Genomic DNA, 24,103 nt, shown 5'->3' with positions numbered 1-24,103 from the left:
AAAATGATGTAAGCATGAAACTTTTTTTTTCCACTTTCCACTTTAAAAACAAGATCTCATTTATTAAATGTAATCCTGAATATGAGGTGATAAACTTTTTGTAAATAGGACATCCGTTATTTATTGGTCTAAAAGAGGTTTCTGTTTATAGTGATATCTCATCATTGTTTATTTATTTGTTCAAAAATCACTATATAAAGCTAGGGTTTCTCTTATTTGTTCACTTCTATTTAAAGGGACAGTAAAAAGGACTGTAGATTTTCTAGTCCTGGAATCTGAAACAGCACATGGCAGGCATTTACAAGCGCTATACCTGTCTACTCATTAAAGGGACATTAAACTGCTGAGTACAACTACAGTAGCAGTACGACTCATTATGCTATTGATTTTCCTCCTGAGCCTGCACCTCACTTCAAAGTAATTCTCTTATTTAAACCCCTTACAGTTACCAGTTAGTGAAACTCTGCATCTTCACACTGGGTGCCGCCATCTTGGAGCTTATAATTTTTGTGTAACTTTTAAACTGTGCAAAAAAACTTGCAAAAATTGTAACTCTTCCCTCTCTATTATGTGAGCTAAAGTGCAAGGTACAGCTGTCAAAAAGCCAGTAACTTCACAGATCTGTGAAAGTGCACTGCTCCTATCACAGGATGAGACAATACTCGAGCTACAAGATGGCGGCCCCCAGTATAAAATGCAGAGTTTTACCAAATTAATTATGTAATTAGTTAAAATAAGAGAACAGCTTTAAAGAGAGCTGCAGGTACACGAGGGAAAAACAATATCATGGTGAGTAGAAACATAAAACTGTAGTTTTACCCAGCTGTTTAATGTCCATTTAAGGGCACAATTATCAAAAACTTGCAATCATGGAAATAAATCACATAAAATCTTGTTAATTTACTATAGTAGTCTTGGCTGTTTATCAATTAGTAAACCACAAGCATGCTTTTTGTCTGCTCATTTTTACAGGGGAACACTATTACGCTCATGCACTAAAGAGATTACATCTCACCTCTGTTAGGGCCCAATTCTCTCTATGGTTGGGTGAGATAATCTAATAATTCTCATCAGTACTGTGAAGTTTCTCAAATAATTTTAGTAGGGCAACTTTTAGCTTGAGATCTGCTTATCTCGCTAGGAGAGATTCATTGTAATTTAATATTTAAAAAAAAAAAAGGATTTATCAGTAAAGAAATCAACTGCAGCAGGAATCATCCGCAATCGCCAGTTTCGAAAGCAAAGGAATGAAGAAGAAGGTGGCCGCCAGCAGCTTTCAGCTATTTTTGGAGCCAGATTCCTTCTTGTGAAAGTGCAACACACTAAGATCTGTGCAAATGCAAATAAATGCCTTCTTCCACATTAGTTTGCTTCCAAAACTGCTGAATGCAAATACCTAGATGGAGGCATTCAGAGTGGGAGGTTATACACTATTGGCTCTCCATGTTATTTATTTTTATATTTAACAAATGCATAATATATGAATATTTATATTTTCCTTGGAACTTTTATTTCACAGGCATAATAATGATGCAGACACATTTTTGAGTCTCAAGTTATTTTTTATATTTGTTTTGTTTGTTTGTTCCAATCCAGATGCTACACATCGCTGGGCTGTGTTATTTTAAGAACTTTGGTTCCCAAGGCTCAATCTGCTAAAGTAATTTGTGTCTGTTCTTTTTCCTGGAAGTGTAATCTGGTCACAATCTATGGTTCTGTGAGCTAAATTAAACTGTGGTATTATGGAACGATATAGACGTAAGAGCCGACTACAACAGTGGAACTCTCGGCAGGGCCCTCTACCCAACTGATCCCTATAAATGTTACCTTGTATACAGCCTATGTTTATAGCTCTGCAGAATGTGTTGGCGCAGTACAAATCACTGATAATAATAAGATGAACCATAATTACACCACTAGGTAGTGCACAAGAACAACATTATAATAACAACATAAAACAACACCAAGGGTTCATAGAGGGCAGTACCTCCCAGATGTCCCCTATAAAAAGTGTCTTATTTAAATAAATAAGTAAAAAGTGTGTATGTTTAAATGCTTATAATGTATTAATTTAAATACTGTTTAGTTAGTTATTAATTTTAATTATTTATTTTAAGTTTCTACTTTTTTATGTCTAAGTTTTTTTTTTTTACATTTTGAATTATATTGTTATCATAGACTTTATTTTTTTATTATTATTATTATTTTGAACTAATACATGCATAATTAAGCAGTGGTTCACAGTTCAAGCTCCTGCACAGGTCAGCTCCCATAATTACAAAGGTTATTGGTTTGCTCATTGATGTTTTACTATACTGCTATCCAACAGGAAAAGTCAAAATAACTAAATTCTTTCTAAAACAATTAATATGTCAAATGAAACAAGGCAGTGGCACCCTCTTTCCCCTATCTTACTTCCTCTTACAATGTCTTATGACAAGCTATGATGTCTTCTAGCTAAAGAACCAGTAAATACAATAGATTTTCTTAATCAACAAATGCATGATAAAAAGACAATGCAATAGCGCTTAGTCTGAACTTCAAAAGAGTAGTAGATTTTTTTTCTGAAAATTTCAAAGTTATGCCTATTTACACTCTCCCTATATCATGTGACAACCACCAGCCAATCACAAATGCATATTTGTATATTATGTGAATTCTTGCACATTTTCAGTGGGAGCTGGTGACTCAAAAAGTGTAAATAGTGCACATTTTATTAATGGAAGTAAATTGGATAGTTGTTTAAAATTGCATGCTCTATTTGAATCATGAAAGTTTAATTTTGACTTGAGTGTCCCTTTAAATAAAGACTACTACAAAGTTATAAATAAGAGATCAACAGAAAGGGTGCTGAATCCTGTATTAATCAAATTGTTATTGCCATTTAAGGATAGAAAAATGCTTACTTTTAAAACCCATACATATTCCTATTCACACTAATATTTATTATTAAATTAGGAAACAGTTATTCAGTCACTTTCTTTAAAAAACACTTAAACTATAGCTATTCCTGAGATTTAAAGGGACATTAAACCCAATTTTTTTCTTTCATGATTCAGACAGAGAATACAATTTTAAACAACATTCCAATTTTCTTCTATTATTTAATTCACTTTATTCTTTAGATATCCTTTGTTGAAGAAATAGCAATGCACATGGGTCAGCCAATCACATGAGGCATCTATGTGCAGCCAGCAATCAGCAGCTACTGAGCCTATCTAGCTATGCTTTTCAGGAAAGAATATCAAGAGAATTAAGCAAATTAGATCATAGAAGTCAATTAGAGAGTTGTTTAAAATTATATTCTCTTTCTGAATCACGAAAGAAAAAAATTGGGTTTAATGTCCCTTTGAATATCCATTGAAAAATCAAGTGTGGGTAATATAAATGTTACATTATGAAATCAAGCAAACAGTTTGCTAATTATAAATAAACTAAGCTCCTACAATCCAAGGGTTACAATAAATATAAGCATTATTTAAGTAAAACGGTGCTTTGAAAAGATTCTAGTTGAGGATGACCAGTAAACGTACCGCTCAGGAGCCCCAGAGAACTTCTGGCCTACATTGGACATGGTCAGTGAGACAATCAGCAGTGGCCAAGTCCACTCAGGAACAGCAATTCTCTGCTCGTTCCAAGGGGGTGTTTAACCCCCCTTGCAAGGATGAAATACAAAGATTTGCAGGGTCCGTAGTGCTAAAATAACAATAACAAACTAGAGCATGTATTTTTAGCACTATAATGTCCCTTTAAGACTGCTTGCAGAAATCCAAAAGCTAAAATAAAACACAAAACAGAGGGCACCATGTAATGTACTATTTAGTTGAGTTTGAAACACTTTGTGGCATCCTTTGTTTTGTGTTTTATTTGTCTAATATATAAAATATTTCAGGGGCAAAACTTGCAGCTCCTCCTCCCAAAAATCATGTTACTCTAAGCACAGGCGCAGTTGTCCTAGGCCAAGATACTTCCATGTCTCCAAAAAAATGTGCATAGCTGCAGGGAAATAGGATCATTAGCTCATATGCTGTGGTTTTGACCTACAAGAAACAGCCTATAGAGTACATTTTGATTAAAGTATTTTTAAAGTTCCCAATTAAAGTGATAGTAAACTTTCCCCTTTCTCTAAACAGATCCGTAATGTTAGTGATATTTTAGATGGACTTTAATTCATCAGTTGTAATGAAGATGCGCTATAACTTACTTTTTAAGGTAGCGCTGAAATTCTAATTCCTTGCGCTCCGGATTATTGAACTAACAGTTTGAAATATTCTCCAATCTGCGCTCTAGCTACAACAAAAGTGTCATATGGCTGGGACGCTGATTGGAGAACAGATCAATCTGTTAGCTCAACAAAAATATTACTTTTTTATTTGAATGTTAGCTCTATATTAAAAAGTAAGTTATAGCAAATCTTCATTACAACTGATGAATTAAACTCAATCTAAAATATTGCTAACATTCTGTATCTGTTTAGACAAAGGGGAAAGTTTACTATCACTTTAAGGGCTAGATTATAACTGGAGCGCTGTTGTTAGCGTGGGACATGATAAACAGTGTCGCCACTACACTACCTTGTGTGCGCATTACAAGTTGAAAGTTAACGGGTGCACTCAAACACAAACAAAATTTGTTTATGTATATATATATATATATATATATATATATATATATATATATATAAACAGGCAAAGTGCACTCCAGATCCTGAGTAAGCAACAGCATCGGGTGCTAACAACAATGGAATATAACAGAGAACAAGAAGCACTCCAGAAGTCTTTCCAATTTTATCACCTTTAATAGTGAACGTTTTCGGGCAATAAACAGCCCGTCCTCAAACTTACAAGGTTACCAAACACTTACCACCCAGCTGTGTTATAGACCGCCACCAGAGAAAAGTGCGCCACGCTCTCCGCGGTAGATGCGCCGCCCCTAACGAGTGACGTCATCGCCCGCGGCAACGTGTGGGAACTGAAAAGGGCAAAGACAACTGTCAAATTATGCAGGCATATAATAAGCCCTAATTCTAAGTAACAAGCTTATACTTTAAATATGCAGTATAAATACATTAAGTCATTGCAGTAAAGACTGGGAAATTAGATATATCACAAAAAGAAATATGGTTGTCATAGTAACCAGTAAACCATCGACGCTAGGTATAGCAAGTCATTCATTACATAAAAGTTACTGCATAAATGAATATGGGGCTCCACAAAACAGTATGCCATCAAAAAATTGTATGCCATCAAAAAATTGAAATAGATGGAAACTGAAATAAACTAGACTTAATCGAAATTTAATAACAATTCTTGTAAAGTGGAGTCACATACCCGGATAGACAGAAAAGAATGTGCTGAACAAGCTAATATAATTACAGAAATAGGAATGAACCATGGCTCTCACAAATTAAAGAACAGTAATATGAATGATCATGGACTCCCCCTGGATTCATTTTTCGACAGTGGACAGGGGTCACAGGAACACCTGCCAATCTAGCTGTGTATTCAGCCCATAGGGCACAAGTGTATTCAATTCGAATGTCCATTTAGCTTCTCTTTGAAGAAGTAGTCGGTTTCTATCACCCCCTCTGGGTAACGATGGTACATGATCTATAATCGTATATTTAAGGTCCATGACACTATGCTTATGTTCCAAAAAGTGTCTGGCCACTGGTTGCTCGGAAGTGCCTTTATTTAGTGCCGTCTTGATAGCAGATCGATGATTTGCCATCCGTGTACGCAAATCATCACAGGTCTTTCCTACGTAATAAAGCCCGCAAATACAGTGTAAAAGATACACTATATACGTGGTAGTACACGTCAGGCGGAATTTATGCTTATAAATTTTACGTTTGTGTGGATGGGTGAAGCTTGGTCCAGTGATTAACCCCCCACATGTTGTGCAGCCAAGGCATCGGAAGACCCCTGGATTTTTAATATCCAGCCATGTTGAGGATTTGTAACTTTGTATCGGGTCAGTTTTAATAAGCAAGTCCCGTAAAGACCTTGATCTCTTAAAACCCACTCTTGGGGGATCAGCTTTATGCAAGGGTAACGATCTATCCGTATTGATAATTTCCCAATGTTTGTTGAGTATGTCCTTTAAGGGGCCTTTATCTCCTGTGAAGGTTGTGATGAATGTCATCCTTTTCTCCACCTTTTTAGGTACATAGGTACTGGCCTGACAGACCTGAGCCCGCTGTTCCCTAAGTAGTTTATCCGGATAGCTCCTTACTTCAAATCGTTGCACCATCTCAGTGAGTTGTTCTTCTCTTTTATCACTTTCAGAATTGTTTCTCACCACTCTGAGCAATTGAGATTTGGGCAATGCTTTCTTCAATGTGGGAGGATGGCAACTTGTGTAATGTAACAAGGAGTTTCTATCAGTCTCCTTTCTATACAAGGTTGAATGAATCCTACCATTGCTGATGTATAACCTCACATCCAAGAAGTCGATTTGTCTTTTGCTTGTTGTCATTTTAAATTTCAGAGCCAAATTCGCTCCATTAAGCTCCTGAAACCAATCTTCCAGGCTGGCTGACGTTCCAGACCAGATCAGAAACAGGTCATCTATATATCGCTTAAAAAAGCGAATATTCTTGACCTTAAATAATTCTGTCCCAAAAAACAAATGCTCACTAGATCTGGTGTTATTAGTAATACAAGAAGTGGGTAGATTATTACAAATAATCAAAGCAGAGATTATAGCTTATGAATCACCTAACTTGTCCAGACTACAGGCGGATCATACGGAGGATTGGTTGAACAAATTACAGATCAAGATTGACAAATATGAAACTGATCTTATACAATTTAAAAACAAAAAATTGGAAGCTGTGATTAGCGACTATAGAGACAAACGTGTCTATTTATGGCAATTGTCTGCCAGTGAGAGACAGAGACAACATATTGCCAGGAGGAGACGACCACGCTATTACAAATCCCAGGATTTAACCACTATTGAAAGTTCAGGATCTGGCTCAGGCTCTGACACAGATCAAGCACAAAATCCCTCTCAAGAGATACAACACCCTAAAGGAGTAACAACACGTTCAAAAAACTACAGGGGAAGAGGAAGAGGGAGAGGATCAGGAGAGGTGGGTATAAGAGGAAAACCACCAATACAGAAATAATGATGAATAATAATATAGTAGTCAATTTGAGTGATTACCCCCTGAATGACTCTGAAATTGAGATTTTAAATAAGGGGCTTACCTTTGTTCCAACTTCTAGAACTGACCCATTTGACTTTTATATTGACACTAAGAAATTTCAGAGATTACTATCCTTAAAAGAAAAATTTGGAGAAATGGAGACAGACCAAAGCCAATTAAAGAAAAAATCTACGTACACTCCTCATTTTGGCAACGCCAGCATAAACACCTTTACGCGATGGCTACAGGAGGATATGAATCACTCTTTAGCCTTACAACATAAGGAGACGTTTAATAACTTCTCGAAAGAAGATTGGAAAGTCTTAAAAAATCTTGCGGATAATAAGGATTTAATCATACGTGAAGCTGACAAAGGTGGGGCAGTGGTTATTCTCAACTACAGAGATTACAGGATGGAGATTATATCTCAGCTTGCGGATACAGTTACATATAGACCACTTCCACATGACCCCACACAGATATTTAAGAAACAGCTGGATATGTATATCAAATTGATATATGAACAAGGTTTCATTAATAAGGATACCTATCTGTATTTGGTGGTACCATATCCCAGAACCCCGGTTCTGTATACCCTCCCCAAAATACACAAGGGGATTTCACCACCTCCCGGAAGGCCCATTGTATCCTCAATAGGGTCCATACAACAGCCCATCGCCACCTTAGTGGACAGATTCCTGCAACCGCTGGTATACCATACACCATCATACTTGAGGGATTCTATGGCATTACTGGAGATGCTCAAACAATTGGGAGATTTAGATGATGATACATGGCTAGTCACACTAGATGTGACTAGTCTATATACTGTAATCCCTCACGATGAGGGGTTACTTGCTGTTCTATTCCATCTTTGCAGATACCCATATATTGGACCACCTCCAGAGATAATTGTACAACTATTGGAATTTTGTTTAACTACCAATTATTTCCGCTTTGAACAATCCTTCTATCTACAGTTGAAGGGGACGGCGATGGGGTCCAATATGGCCCCATCGTACGCCAATTTGTTCATGGCCCACTTTGAGGAATTTGGGACAGAATTATTTAAGGTCAAGAATATTCGCTTTTTTAAGCGATATATAGATGACCTGTTTCTGATCTGGTCTGGAACGTCAGCCAGCCTGGAAGATTGGTTTCAGGAGCTTAATGGAGCGAATTTGGCTCTGAAATTTAAAATGACAACGAGCAAAAGACAAATCGACTTCTTGGATGTGAGGTTATACATCAGCAATGGTAGGATTCATTCAACCTTGTATAGAAAGGAGACTGATAGAAACTCCTTGTTACATTACACAAGTTGCCATCCTCCCACATTGAAGAAAGCATTGCCCAAATCTCAATTGCTCAGAGTGGTGAGAAACAATTCTGAAAGTGATAAAAGAGAAGAACAACTCACTGAGATGGTGCAACGATTTGAAGTAAGGAGCTATCCGGATAAACTACTTAGGGAACAGCGGGCTCAGGTCTGTCAGGCCAGTACCTATGTACCTAAAAAGGTGGAGAAAAGGATGACATTCATCACAACCTTCACAGGAGATAAAGGCCCCTTAAAGGACATACTCAACAAACATTGGGAAATTATCAATACGGATAGATCATTACCCTTGCATAAAGCTGATCCCCCAAGAGTGGGTTTTAAGAGATCAAGGTCTTTACGGGACTTGCTTATTAAAACTGACCCGATACAAAGTTACAAATCCTCAACATGGCTGGATATTAAAAAACCAGGGGTTTTCCGATGCCTTGGCTGCACAACATGTGGGGGGTTAATCACTGGACCAAGCTTCACCCATCCACACAAACGTAAAATTTATAAGCATAAATTCCGCCTGACGTGTACTACCACGTATATAGTGTATCTTTTACACTGTATTTGCGGGCTTTATTACGTAGGAAAGACCTGTGATGATTTGCGTACACGGATGGCAAATCATCGATCTGCTATCAAGACGGCACTAAATAAAGGCACTTCCGAGCAACCAGTGGCCAGACACTTTTTGGAACATAAGCATAGTGTCATGGACCTTAAATATACGATTATAGATCATGTACCATTGTTACCCAGAGGGGGTGATAGAAACCGACTACTTCTTCAAAGAGAAGCTAAATGGACATTCAAATTGAATACACTTGTGCCCTATGGGCTGAATACACAGCTAGATTGGCAGGTGTTCCTGTGACCCCTGTCCACTGTCGAAAAATGAATCCAGGGGGAGTCCATGATCATTCATATTACTGTTCTTTAATTTGTGAGAGCCATGGTTCATTCCTATTTCTGTAATTATATTAGCTTGTTCAGCACATTCTTTTCTGTCTATCCGGGTATGTGACTCCACTTTACAAGAATTGTTATTAAATTTCGATTAAGTCTAGTTTATTTCAGTTTCCATCTATTTCAATTTTTTGATGGCATACAATTTTTTGATGGCATACTGTTTTGTGGAGCCCCATATTCATTTATGCAGTAACTTTTATGTAATGAATGACTTGCTATACCTAGCGTCGATGGTTTACTGGTTACTATGACAACCGTATTTCTTTTTGTGATATATCTAATTTCCCAGTCTTTACTGCAATGACTTAATGTATTTATACTGCATATTTAAAGTATAAGCTTGTTACTTAGAATTAGGGCTTATTATATGCCTGCATAATTTGACAGTTGTCTTTGCCCTTTTCAGTTCCCACACGTTGCCGCGGGCGATGACGTCACTCGTTAGGGGCGGCGCATCTACCGCGGAGAGCGTGGCGCACTTTTCTCTGGTGGCGGTCTATAACACAGCTGGGTGGTAAGTGTTTGGTAACCTTGTAAGTTTGAGGACGGGCTGTTTATTGCCCGAAAACGTTCACTATTAAAGGTGATAAAATTGGAAAGACTTCTGGAGTGCTTCTTGTTCTCTGTTATATATATATATATATATATATATATATATATATATATACATATATATGTATATGCATGTGTAATTATGTGTTTATATGTGTATATATCTACACATATAAACACATATACAGGTAGCCCTCAGTTTACGCCGGGGTTAGGTTCCAGAAGGAATGGTTGTAAATCGAAACCATTGTAAATTGAAACCCAGTTTATAATGTAAGTCAATGGGAAGTGAGGGAGATAGGTTCCAGGCCTCTCTCAAAATTGTCATAAGTAACACCTAATACATTATTTTTAAAGCTTTGAAATGAAGACTTTAAATGCTAAACAGCATTATAAACCTAATAAAATAATCACACAACACAGAATATTTAATTAAACTAAGTTAAATTAACAAAAACGTTTGCTAAACAGCATTCTAAACCTAATAAAATAATCACACAACACAGACTTCACTTGCATTTTTCTGCAAACAGTTATTTCTATGCATTCCAATCTGGACTGATTTATAGACAGGAAGATCTTGTTCCTTTGAAATCTGCTCAATAGCTCAGGTCTGGTTAAACTGATAAATTTCAGCTTGCTTGGCTTTGCTGCAACACAAGAGGACAGCTCCACCTACTGGCTATTTTAATAAATGCACTTCTTCTCAATGCTTTTCAATAGCAGTCACATGACTGAAAAAAAGATTGTTATTCTGAAACGGTGTAAATTGAACCGTTGTAAAACGAGGGCCACCTGTATACTGTACATATATATATATATATATATATATATATATATATATATATATATATATATATATATATACACACACACACACATATAAACACTTTGGAGCCTTTTCCAAGAAAATACCTTAAAACTTGAAAAATAATTTTTAATCAATTTTAATATGTTATAATGTGTTATTGTATGTATTTAATGTAAAATGTTACTGTGACGTATGCTAGCACAGCTATTGGCTAAGAGGTGGAAATGTCACCATATAGAAAAAAGAGAGCTTTGCCGTGGGCGGCCGGAGACGCTTAGTCTAGCGAGGAGGCCGTAGCTAAGAAAAGGTATGTTTAACATACCTTTTTAAAAAGTCATCACTGAAGGTTCCATTTTGTAATATTGCTGGTAAATCCTAGCGTTTATGAAACGCTAGGATTTATCATCACTTTAACTCACCAATAGCATATTTCTGTGCTCCCTACGAGATACTCAAATTTGATCACCCTTTTTCTTCTATCATGTGTAATAATTATGCTTCATATTAGTTATCACAATCAATGTACATTTTTGTACTCTCAAAAGGCCCAATGATCAAAAGCTCTCCACTCTGGCCAGATTATCTAAGAAGGCTTGCCAGTACTGCCATGTCCATGAAATCATTTTAGAAAGGTCAATTTTAGCTTGAGAGCTGTTTATCTCACTATGCAGGTTCCGGATGTGATGGAGAGATTTATGCATTAGACGTACAGCACTGAACAACTCTTTTGAGACAAATAAATGGGAATTAAAACCAAACGAATATCCATATTTTTATCACTAGTGTGCATTCATGACAAACCGATTGCACATCTTTATCATATATTATAATATAAGTTCAAAAAAGCCCCCAAAGATTTTGCATGATGTGTTTTTTACAAAATGTTTCCCTTTAATATATTACCCTTGATAATAGTAATCACAAGTAAGGCACAGTTTTGTGCTTACAATATAGTACATAATTTTTTGTCATCTATTTTTCTTTAATAATACATATAATAATCAATATATATATATATATATATATATATATATATATATATATATATATATATATATATATATATATATATATATATATATATATATATATATATATATACTGTTTATACCTACTATATGGCAGGTCCATTTTATCACTCTATGGAAAAATGTTTAGGAGATGTGTTAGTGTAATTTAAAAGGTTATGGTTTTGCTTATTGATATCTTACTAGAATATGATTAAATCATAATATTTGAGAGCAGATAAATAATGATAACTCTAATAGAGCATTCATCTTTACTACTCTTAATAAAGTTAAAAAATGACACAATATCATTATTTTAACAGCCTTTGCTTGTTTCCTTCTAGTTGCCATCTTCCAACAATTGAAGCCATCAGAAACAGTGCAAAAAATTATTTTTTGGCTTGGATACTTCAACAGCTGTATCAATCCGATCATATACCCTTGTTCCAGCAAGGAGTTTAAGCGTGCCTTCATACGAATCCTCAAATGTCAGTGGAGCAGCAGAAAGAAACATGGTTTCCGAAGATCACAGACCCGCCCTCGGAGTTGCAGCACTTTTGACAATTCTAGAAAAGATTCATTGGATGAATACGGTCAGTTTATAAATGGCAGTCAGAAAACAATGTTATCCAGGGCCCCGAGTCCTAGCTACCTTAATAAGGTGACTCAACCACTGGAAAAAAGAACTCACAGTTGGAAACGCTCACATTCTCCCAAGGAGTTGGACAGCAAAGAGTCTCATGATTTAAAAGACCAAGAAAATTCCTGTAGTGTCTTCACATTCAAAGCCGCTTCAGACTATAATGGACATAACACTGACAAAAGCGGTTTCAGTACAACCTCAGATATGTTTCCTATTCATACAGATACTGACTGAAAAGAGGAACCACTGATTGACAAATGGTTTAACTAGTTAACTGTTAACTCAGGTGATAGATGGTATTTATAACTTTGTAGGTAGCTTTTTTCACAGTGTAACTTATATAGACATGAAGACAGGAAAAGAACGTTTGAGTAAAAGTATAAAGGTCCAGTGGCTTAACAAGTAGAAAGCCAAAAAAAATGGACACCTTAGATTTGCAGAAATATATTACTGTATCCTTCTAAAGCACAAGGTGTGAAATATGGTATAATAAACCTCAGGTAAACAGAGACAAATAATCTAGCAGCAAAACCTATAAAGATTTAATAAAACATAAAAAGTAAAAATACAGACAATAGCATTTTTATGGTGCTAGGACATTGTCTTCCTGGGGTGCATATAGTGCTAGATTATATTCAAGTTTAACATTAACAACAGCTAGTAGCAACAAAACAGTTAATATAATTAAATAGAGATGTTTGTTGTAACTACCAATTGTTAAAGAGACATTATATCCATAAGCTAAATAGCTTGAAAGTGGGGCAGCATAACTGTAAAAAGCTGACAAGAAAATATCACCTGAACAGACTCTAAGTAAAAAGGAAGATATTTTACTTTACAATTTCTTCAGCTCACAATAGTAAGTGTTCTGTTGACAGTTATTCTTCAGTTAATGCCAGCTGCATTTAAAAAAAAAAAAAAAAAAAAAAAACAACAGCCAATCATCTTCATCAGTGCTAATGCCACACTTTGCGTTACTGTAATCTCATGATATTTCACTGAAATCTGATGATATTTAATAGTAAACTTCCTTAAACTGAGTAGGGAAATAACATGACTGTGTCTGCACATACCAGATGCACGCTCTCTTGCAAGTTCTGGGACTAGCATCCTGATTGGCTGCTTAAACTTTACAATGGGATGATCATCTGAGGAAATGTTGTGGTAAAATATTTTACTTTTTTACAGAGAGATGTTTAAATTATATTTTCTAGTCAGCTTTTTACAGTAATGCTGCATCACTTTTAAGTGCTTCAACATTTGGGTATAATGTCCCTTCAAGTTTACAAATGCAATACAGTGTAGTCTAGAGTGTGTTTTTACTCAGCAATTGAACAGTTAAATATATTACACATGGACAATTTCATATACATGTGAGTTTATTACATTTGTTATAAAAAACAATGTGCAATGGTTTTTATGTTATTTTTTAATTTTATTATTTTAAACCTTGCTGTATTGTGGAGTCAAAGCTCCAAGGTTTAAAACTGCCTAAATATTTAAACATATGAAAATGTTGTCACAATGCATCTTGCTTGTGGTTTCTTGCATGATGATGATCTAAACATTAATGGGGGGCTACCATATTGCCTTTTTTAAATAAAGCTTATAACAGAACATTGGGTTGATCACAATCCTTTAGAAAAACCTATCAAGTAATCTATCTATAGAAATCCCTATAGACTTTAATTGTGTTGGGGTTTTCTGTTGAAAACAATTAGATACATTTTTGTACAATATTGTGATCAATCCCATTATTTCAAACTGTTTCTTTAAAAGCCCCCCTGACATATGTCATTTAAAGCAATGTTTCTAAACTCCAGGCCAGATTTTCTTGAGCACAGGTAAAATAATCAGCTGATCAGTAACCATGGTTATTTACTAACCTGCTCTCACTCATCCGCTGATTAGTTCAACTGTGCTCTAGTTAAAGGGACAGTCTACACCAATTTTTTTATTGTTTAAAAAGATAGATAATCCCTTTTTATGCATTCCCCAGTTTTGCATAACCAACACTGTTAAATTAATACACTTTTTACCTTGTATCTAAGCATCTGCATACTGCCCCCTTATTTCAGTTCTTTTGACAGACTTGCATTTTAGCCAATTAGTGTTGACTCATTAATAATTCCACAGGGTTGAGCACAATGTTATCTATATGACACACATGAACTAGCACTGTCTAACTGTGAAAAAAACTGTACAAATTTACTGAGATAAGAGGTGGCCTTTGAAGGCTTAGAAATTAGCATATTACCCTTCCTAGGGTTAGCTTTCAACAAAGAATACCAAGGGAACAAAGCCAATTTGATGCTAAAAGTAAATTTAATTATATTTTTTTTAAATGGCATGCCCTATCTGATTCATGAAAGTTTATCTTTTACTAGACTGTCCCTTTCAGATATCATGAAAATGTGGCCTGTTAGGGCTACTTGAGGACTGGAGTTAAGAAACACTCATTTAAAGCAGCGATAAGGCAGCCCTATGTGACGCCTGATGACACATTTGTGCCTACATGGGGAACTACCCTTGCTGCTGACTATGAAAAGACATCACTGACTTTAGTAGGGAAATTATAATATACAATAGTTTTCTAACATATGTATTTATCACCTTGCCACTTAGATATAAAATGCTAATGCTCACTCAGAAGGGTAGAATAGATTTAATGACTCCTAACTCATAACATAACTTTACAGAGATCCCTGTTTCTATTAACATCTTGTAGACATAAACAGGTAATTCTTCCTTTATAATTGTTGTTCACTGATTTTAATATTCAGGGGAAATTATTAATATTAAAAGGACATAGAAGAGATGCATATGAAAAAGCAGCAATTATACCTGTAAAAAAACAACTTTATTTATAAACTGTTCCAATTTAAATTGAAACTAGAATTAATTGCATGTTGCATACATGGGTATTCATAGATCTTAGCTGTACTAGTAGATAGAGACACTCTATCTAGCTGTATTAAGCTAATATTTCTAAAACAAACAAAACTGAAATACATGTAGTAGTCTATTTTTGTGTAAAGTGCTCTATTAACTTAACCCCTTAGTGACCAGAGCACTTTTCCATTTGTTGACCGTTTGGGACCAAGGCTAATTTTACATATCTGCGGTGTTTGTGTTTAGCTGTAATTTTCCTCTTACTCATTTACTGTACCCACACATATTATATACAGTTTTTCTCGCCATTAAATGGACTTTCTAAAGATACCATTATTTTCATCATATCTTATAATTTACTATTAAAAAAATTATAAAATATGAGGGAAAAAAAATGGAAAAAAATTTTTTTTTTCAAACTTTGACCCCCAAAATCTGTTACACATCTACAACCACCCAAAAACATAATTTATGCTTACCTGATGAATTCCTTTCTTCTGTAGTGTGATCAGTCCACGGGTCATCATTACTTGTGGGATATTAACTGCTCCCCTACAGGAAGTGCAAGAGGATTCACCCAGCAGAGTTGCTATATAGCTCCTCCCCTCTACGTCACCTCCAGTCATTCGACCAAGGACCAACGAGAAAGGAGAAGCCAAGGGTGTAGTGGTGACTGGAGTATAATTTAAAAAATATTTACCTGCCTTAAAAAACAGGGCGGGCCGTGGACTGATCACACTACAGAAGAAAGGAATTTATCAGGTAAGCATAAATTATGTTTTCTTCTGTTAAGTGTGATCAGTCCACGGGTCATCATTACTTGTGGGATACCAATACCAAAGCAAAAGTACACGGATGACGGGAGGGATAGGCAGGCTCTTTATACAGAAGGAACCACTGCCTGAAGAACCTTTCTCCCAAAAATAGCCTCCGAGGAAGCAAAAGTGTCAAATTTGTAAAATTTGGAAAAAGTATGAAGCGAAGACCAAGTTGCAGCCTTGCAAATCTGTTCAACAGAGGCCTCATTCTTAAAGGCCCAAGTGGAAGCCACAGCTCTAGTGGAATGAGCTGTAATTCTTTCAGGAGGCTGCTGTCCAGCAGTCTCATAAGCTAAACGAATTATGCTACGAAGCCAAAAAGAGAGAGAGGTAGCAGAAGCTTTTTGACCTCTCCTCTGACCAGAGTAAACGACAAACAGGGAAGACGTTTGTCGAAAATCTTTAGTTGCCTGTAAATAAAATTTAAGGGCACGAACTACATCCAGATTGTGCAAAAGACGTTCCTTCCTCGAAGAAGGATTTGGGCACAAGGATGGAACAACAATCTCCTGATTGATATTCCTGTTAGTGACTACCTTAGGTAAGAACCCAGGCTTAGTACGCAGAACTACCTTATCCGAGTGAAAAATCAAATAAGGAGAATCACAATGTAAGGCTGATAACTCAGAGACTCTTCGAGCCGAGGAAATAGCCATTAAAAATAGAACTTTCCAAGATAACAACTTTATATCAATGGAATGAAGGGGTTCAAACGGAACACCCTGTAAAACGTTAAGAACAAGGTTTAAACTCCATGGTGGAGCCACAGCTTTAAACACAGGTTTAATCCTGGCCAAAGCCTGACAAAAAGCCTGAACGTCTGGAACTTCTGACAGACGCTTGTGTAACAGAATGGACAGAGCTGAGATCTGTCCCTTTAAGGAACTAGCGGATAACCCCTTTTCTAAACCTTCTTGTAGAAAAGACAATATCCTAGGAATCCTAACCTTACTCCAAGAGTAACCTTTGGATTCGCACCAATATAGGTATTTACGCCATATTTTATGGTAAATCTTTCTGGTGACAGGCTTCCTAGCCTGTATTAAGGTATCAATAACTGACTCCAAGCAGTCAGCTTCAGAGAAGTTAGATTTTGATGTTTGAAAGGACCCTGAATCAGAAGGTCCTGTTTCAGAGGTAACGACCAAGGTGGACAGAATGACATGTCCACCAGATCTGTATACCAAGTCCTGCGTGGCCATGCAGGCGCTATTAGAATCACTGATGCTTTCTCCTGTTTGATTCTGGCAATCAATCGAGGAAGCATCGGGAAAGGTGGAAACACATAAGCCATCCTGAAGGTCCATGGTGCTGTCAAGGCATCTATCAGGACCGCTCCCGGATCCCTGGATCTGGACCCGTAGCGCGGAAGCTTGGCGTTCTGTCGAGACGCCATGAGATCTATCTCTGGTTTGCCCCAACGTGGAAGTATTTGGGCAAAGACCTCTGGATGAAGTTCCCACTCCCCCGGATGAAAAGTCTGACGACTTAAGAAATCCGCCTCCCAGTTCTCCACTCCCGGGATGTGGATTGCAGACAGGTGGCAAGAGTGAGACTCTGCCCAGCGAATTATCTTCGATACTTCCATCATTGCTAGGGAGCTTCTTGTCCCTCCCTGATGGTTGATATAAGCTACAGTCGTGATGTTGTCCGACTGGAACCTGATGAACCCCCGAGTTGCTAACTGGGGCCAAGCCAGAAGAGCATTGAGGACTGCTCTCAATTCCAGAATGTTTATTGGAAGAAGACTCTCCTCCTGATTCCATAGTCCCTGAGCCTTCAGAGAATTCCAGACAGCGCCCCAACCTAGTAGGCTGGCGTCTGTTGTTACAATTGACCAGTCTGGCCTGCTGAATGGCATTCCCCTGGACAGATGTGGCCGATAAAGCCACCATAGAAGAGAATTTCTGGTCTCTTGAATGGAATGAAGGACACGGCATGCATTTTGAAGTTTTGTTAACCTGTCCTCTGTCAGGTAAATCTTCATTTCTACAGAATCTATCAGAGTCCCCAGGAAGGGAACTCTTGTGAGTGGAAAGAGAGAACTTTTCTCTTCGTTCACTTTCCATCCATGCGACCTTAGAAATGCCAGTACTATCTCTGTATGAGATTTGGCAGTTTGAAAACTTGAAGCTTGTATCAGTATGTCGTCTAAGTACGGAGCTACTGAAATTCCTCGCGGTCTTAGTACCGCCAGAAGAGTGCCCAGAACCTTTGTGAAGATTCTTGGAGCCGTAGCCAGTCCGAATGGAAGAGCTACAAACTGGTAATGCCTGTCTAAAAAGGCAAACCTTAGATACCGGTAATGACTTCTGTGAATCGGTATGTGAAGGTAAGCATCCTTTAAATCCACTGTGGTCAAGTACTGACCCTCTTGGATCATGGGCAAAATTGTTCGAATAGTTTCCATCTTGAACGATGGAACTCTTAGGAATTTGTTTAGGATCTTTAAATCCAAGATTGGCCTGAAGGTTCCCTCTTTTTGGGAACTACAAACAGATTTGAGTAAAACCCTTGTCCTTGTTCCAACCGCGGAACTGGATGGATCACTCCCATTAATAAAAGATCTTGTACGCAGCGTAGAAACGCTTCCTTCTTTGTTAGGTTTGTTGACAACCTTGACAGATGCAATCTCCCTCTTGGGGGAGAGGATTTGAAGTCCAGAAGGTATCCCTGAGATATGATCTCTAACGCCCAGGGATCCTGAACATCTCTTGCCCAAGCCTGGGCGAAGAGGGAAAGTCTGCCCCCCACTAGATCCGGTCCCAGATCGGGGGCCCTCAATTCATGCTGTCTTAGGGGCAGCAGCAGGTTTTCTGGCCTGTTTGCCCCTGTTCCAGGACTGGTTAGGTTTCCAGCCTTGTCTGTAGCGAGCAACAGCTCCTTCCTGTTTTGGTGCAGAGGAAGTTGATGCTGCTCCTGCTTTGAAATTACGAAAGGAACGAAAATTGGACTGTCTAGCCTTGGCTTTGGCCTTGTCCTGAGGCAGGGCATGACCTTTACCTCCTGTAATGTCATCAATAATCTCTTTCAAGCCGGGCCCGAATAAGGTCTGCCCTTTGAAAGGAATATTAAGCAATTTAGATTTAGACGTAACATCAGCTGACCAGGATTTTAGCCACAGAGCTCTGCGTGCCTGAATGGCGAATCCTGAATTTTTAGCCGCAAGTTTAGTTAAATGTACTACGGCATCTGAAATAAATGAATTAGCTAACTTAAGGAATTTAAGTTTGTGTGTGATGTCATCTAGTGTGGATGATTGAAGTGTCTCTTCCAGAGACTCAAACCAAAATGCTGCTGCAGCCGTGACAGGCGCAATACATGCAAGAGGTTGCAATATAAACCCTTGTTGAACAAACATTTTCTTAAGGTAACCCTCTAATTTTTTATCCATTGGATCTGAAAAAGCACAGCTATCCTCCACTGGGATAGTGGTACGCTTAGCTAAAGTAGAAACTGCTCCCTCCACCTTAGGGACCATTTGCCATAAGTCCCGTGTGGCGGCGTCTATTGGAAACATTTTTCTGAATATAGGAGGGGGTGAGAAAGGCACACCGGGTCTATCCCACTCCTTAGTAACAATGTCAGTAAGTCTCTTAGGTATAGGAAAAACGTCAGTACTCGTCGGTACCGCAAAATATTTATCCAACCTACACATTTTTTCTGGGATTGCAACTGTGTTACAATCATTCAGAGCCGCTAATACCTCCCCTAGTAACACACGGAGGTTCTCAAGCTTAAATTTAAAATTTGAAATGTCTGAGTCCAGTTTATTTGGATCAGAACCGTCACCCACAGAATGAAGCTCTCCGTCTTCACGTTCTGCAAACTGTGACGCAGTATCAGACATGGCCCTTGCATTATCAGCGCACTCTGTTCTCATCCCAGAGTGATCACGTTTACCTCTTAGTTCTGGTAGTTTAGCCAAAACTTCAGTCATAACAGTAGCCATATCTTGTAATGTGATTTGTAATGGCCGCCCAGATGCACTCGGCGCTACAATATCACGCACCTCCTGAGCGGGAGATGCAGGTACTGACACGTGAGGCGAGTTAGTCGGCATAACTCTCCCCTCGTTGTTTGGTGAAATATGTTCAATTTGTACAGATTGACTATTTTTTAAAGTAGCATCAATATATTTAGTACATAAATTTCTATTGGGCTCCACTTTGGCATTAACACATATAGCACAGAGATATTCCTCTGAATCAGACATGTTTAACACACTAGCAAATAAACAGCAACTTGGAAATACTTTTCAAAGTAATTTACAAATAATATGAAAACGAACTGTGCCTTTAAGAAGCACAGAAAATATTATAACAGATAAAATAATTAAGTTATAGCATCAATCTTTGTCAGAATATACAGTTTTAGCAAAGGATTGTTCCCCTCAGCAAATGATAACTAACCCAGGCAGCAGAAAAAAATACACAAATAAACGTTTTTTATATCACAGTCAATACAATCAGCACAGCTCTGCTGTGAATGATTACTTCCCTCAAAAAAGACTCTTGAGATCCCTGAACTCTGTAGAGATGAACCGGATCATGCAGGAAGAAAATGAACCTCTGACTGAGTTTTTCTGATGCATAGTGAAAGCACCAAAATGGCCCCTCCCCCACACACATAACAGTGAGAGGGATCAGTGAACTGCTCTAATTTAAATCAAAACTATTGCCAAGTGGAAAAAAAGTGCCCAAAACATTTTTTCACCCAGTACCTCAGAGAAAAAAAACGTTTTTACATGCCAGCAAAAAAACGTTTTACCTCAATAATTAATTGTCATTTAAAACCTATTGCAAGTCCCTGCAAAATAGGTTAAGTCTATGTATACAGTTTAAAAGCCAGAGAAGTACCATTTCCCAGAAAACTGAAGTGTAAAATATACATACATGACAGCCTGATATCAGCTACATCTACTGCATTCAAGGCTGAGTTTACATTATAACGGTATGGCAGGATTTTCTCATCAATTCCATGTCAGAAAATAATAAACTGCTACATACCTCTTTGCAGATTAATCTGCCTGCTGTCCCCTGATCTGAAGCTTACCTCTCCTCAGATGGCCGAGAAACAGCAATATGATCTTAACTACTCCGGCTAAAATCATAGAAAAACTCAGGTAGATTCTTCTTCAAATTCTACCAGAGAAGGAATAACACACTCCGGTGCTATTATAAAATAACAAACTTTTGATTGAAGATATAAAAACTAAATATATCACCATAGTCCTCTCACACATCCTATCTAGTCGTTGGGTGCAAGAGAATGACTGGAGGTGACGTAGAGGGGAGGAGCTATATAGCAACTCTGCTGGGTGAATCCTCTTGCACTTCCTGTAGGGGAGCAGTTAATATCCCACAAGTAATGATGACCCGTGGACTGATCACACTTAACAGAAGAAAACACCCATGCTAAATAGTTTCTAAATTTTGTCCTGAGTTTAGAAATACCCAATGTTTAAATGTTCTTTGCTTTTTTGCAAGTTATAGAGCACTAAATAAAAGTAGCACTTTGCTATTTCCAAACCACTTTTTTTCAAAATTAGCGCTAGTTACATTGGGACACTGATATCTGTCAGGAATCCCTGAATATCTTTTAACATGTATATATATATATATATATATATATATATATGTATTTAGAAGACATCCCAAAGTATTGATCTAGGCCCATTTTGGTATATTTCATGCCACCATTTCACCGCCAAATGCGATCAAATAAAAAAAAATGTTCACTTTTTCACAAATTTTTTCACAAACTTTAGGTTTCTCACTGAAATTATTTACAAACAGCTTGTGCAATTATTGCACAAATGGTTTTAAATGCTTCTCTGGGATCCCCTTTGTTCAGAAATAGCAGACATATATGGCTTTTACGTTGCTTTTTGGTAATTAGAAGGCCGCTAAATGCCACTGCGCACCACACGTGTATTATGCGCAGCAGTGAAGGGGTTAATTAGGGAGCATGTAGTGAGCTTGTAGGGTTAATTTTAGCTTTAGTGTAGTGTAGTAAACAACCCCAAGTATTGATCTAGGCCCATTTTGGTATATTTCATGCCCCCATTTCACCGCCAAATGCGATCAAATTAAAAAAAACTTTAAATATTTCACAATTTTAGGTTTCTCACTGAAATTATTTACAAACAGCTTGTGCAATTATGGCACAAATTGTTGTAAATGCTTCTCTGGGATCCCCTTTGTTCAGAAATAGCAGACATATATGGCTTTGGCGTTGCTTTTTGGTAGTTAGAAGGTCGCTAAATGCCGCTGCGCATCACACGTATATTATGTCTAGCAGTGAAGGAGTTAATTAGGTAGCTTGTAGGGAGCTTGCATGGTTAATTTTAGCTTTAGTGTAGAGATCAGCCTCCCACCTGACACATCCCACCCCCTGATCCCTCCCAAACAGCTCCCTTTCCTCCCCCACCCCACAATTGTCCCCGCCATCTTAAGTACTGGCAGAAAGTCTGCCAGTACTAAAATAAAAGTTTTTTGGGGGGTTTTAGGTTTTTTCTGCTTCTTCTGCTGTGTAGGACCCACCTTAGCCCCCAACCTCCCTGATCCCCCCCCAAACAGCTCTTTAACCCCCCCCCCCTCTGCCTTTATTGTGCACCATATTGGGTACTGGCAGCTGTCTGCCAGTACCCAGTTTGAAAAATAATAATGTATTTAAATTTTTTTATTTTATTAAATATTTTTGTAGTGTAGCTGCCCCCCCCTCAACATCCAACCCCCCACCCTCTCCCAGATGCCTTGATTTGAAAATCCCACCCTCCCGTCCCCAGTCCTCTCTCCCACCCTCCAGATCTACAGCATATTGATGCTGTTTGCATAGATCTCACGTGCACGCGCGCGCCCCTCCTCCACCAATAACTGCCCACCCGCCTCCCTGGATGAGCTCCCACCCACCAACGGTAACGGCTATCGATAGCCGATGCAGAGAGGGCCACAGAGTGGCTCTCTCTGCATCGGATGGCTAAAAACAGTTATTGCAGGATGCCTCAATATTGAGGCATCACTGCAATAACATGAAAGCAGCTGGAAGCTATCAGGATCGCTTCCACTGCTTTCAAAGACCAACGACGTATGGGGTACGTCCTTGGTCATTAACTGCATTTTTTTGCAGGACGTACCCCATACGTCGTTGGTCGTTAAGGGGTTAAAGGGACACTGAACCCAAATTTTTTCTTTCGTGATTCAGATAGATCATGCAATTTTAAGCATCTTTCTAATTTACTCCTATTATCAATTTTTTCATTCTCTTGCTATCTTTATTTGAAAAAGAAGGAATCTAAGCTTTTTTTTGGTTCAGCACTGTGAACAGCAGTTTTTTATTGGTGGATAAATTTATCCACCAATCAGCAGGAACAACCCAGGTTGTTCACCAAAAATGGGCCGGAATCTAAACTTACATTCTTGCATTTCAAATAAAGATACCAAAAGAATGAAGAAAAATTTGATAATAGGAGTAAATTAGAAAGTTGCTTAAAATTGCATGCTCTATCTGAATCACGAATGAAAAAAATTGGGTTCAGTGTCCCTTTAAGTGTTTTGATTCAGAAAGAAAATGAAGCTTTACTATTTAAAAAACAACTTTAAGTTTTTGTATGATTTATTTTTGCTTAAACAAAAATGATACCTTCAAAGCAGCCCTTTAATTTAAAAACAGGTGTGTGAGTGCGCTACTTTATAGAGGTATGTTTGCATTTCTTAGCAACAAATAAATGCATTAACAGTATTTTCTCTCAGGAATGACGCACTAAGATTATAGCATTATTACAATTGATTCTACTGACAACAGTACAATAAAAAGGATTCAATTACACCCCCTTTGTCCTAATTGTTTAATGTTGTTATACACCTGTATATTGTATTGGACAACATTATTATAGAGCAAAGAATCTGTGATTTCACTGCATACAC

At 37.6% G+C, this 24,103-nt stretch overlaps 1 protein-coding gene across 1 annotated transcript in view; it reads left to right on the top strand.

Moving 5' to 3' along the window:
* LOC128662432 (alpha-1A adrenergic receptor) overlaps positions 1–14,082 on the top strand; it is a 63,800-nt gene extending 49,718 nt beyond the window's left edge. The window contains exon 2 of the mRNA XM_053716218.1: positions 12,167–14,082. Within this exon, the coding sequence (XP_053572193.1) occupies positions 12,167–12,699 (533 nt within the window). The 3' untranslated portion in view covers positions 12,700–14,082. The remainder of the gene's footprint in view (positions 1–12,166) is intronic.
* Positions 14,083–24,103: the final 10,021 nt, after the last annotated feature.

Source organism: Bombina bombina, chromosome 6 (genome assembly GCF_027579735.1).
Source record: "Bombina bombina isolate aBomBom1 chromosome 6, aBomBom1.pri, whole genome shotgun sequence".
NCBI classification, from domain to species: Eukaryota; Metazoa; Chordata; class Amphibia; order Anura; family Bombinatoridae; genus Bombina; species Bombina bombina.
The sequence above is the reverse complement of the archived record's forward strand: the minus strand, read 5'-3'. Positions and strand labels throughout refer to the sequence as shown.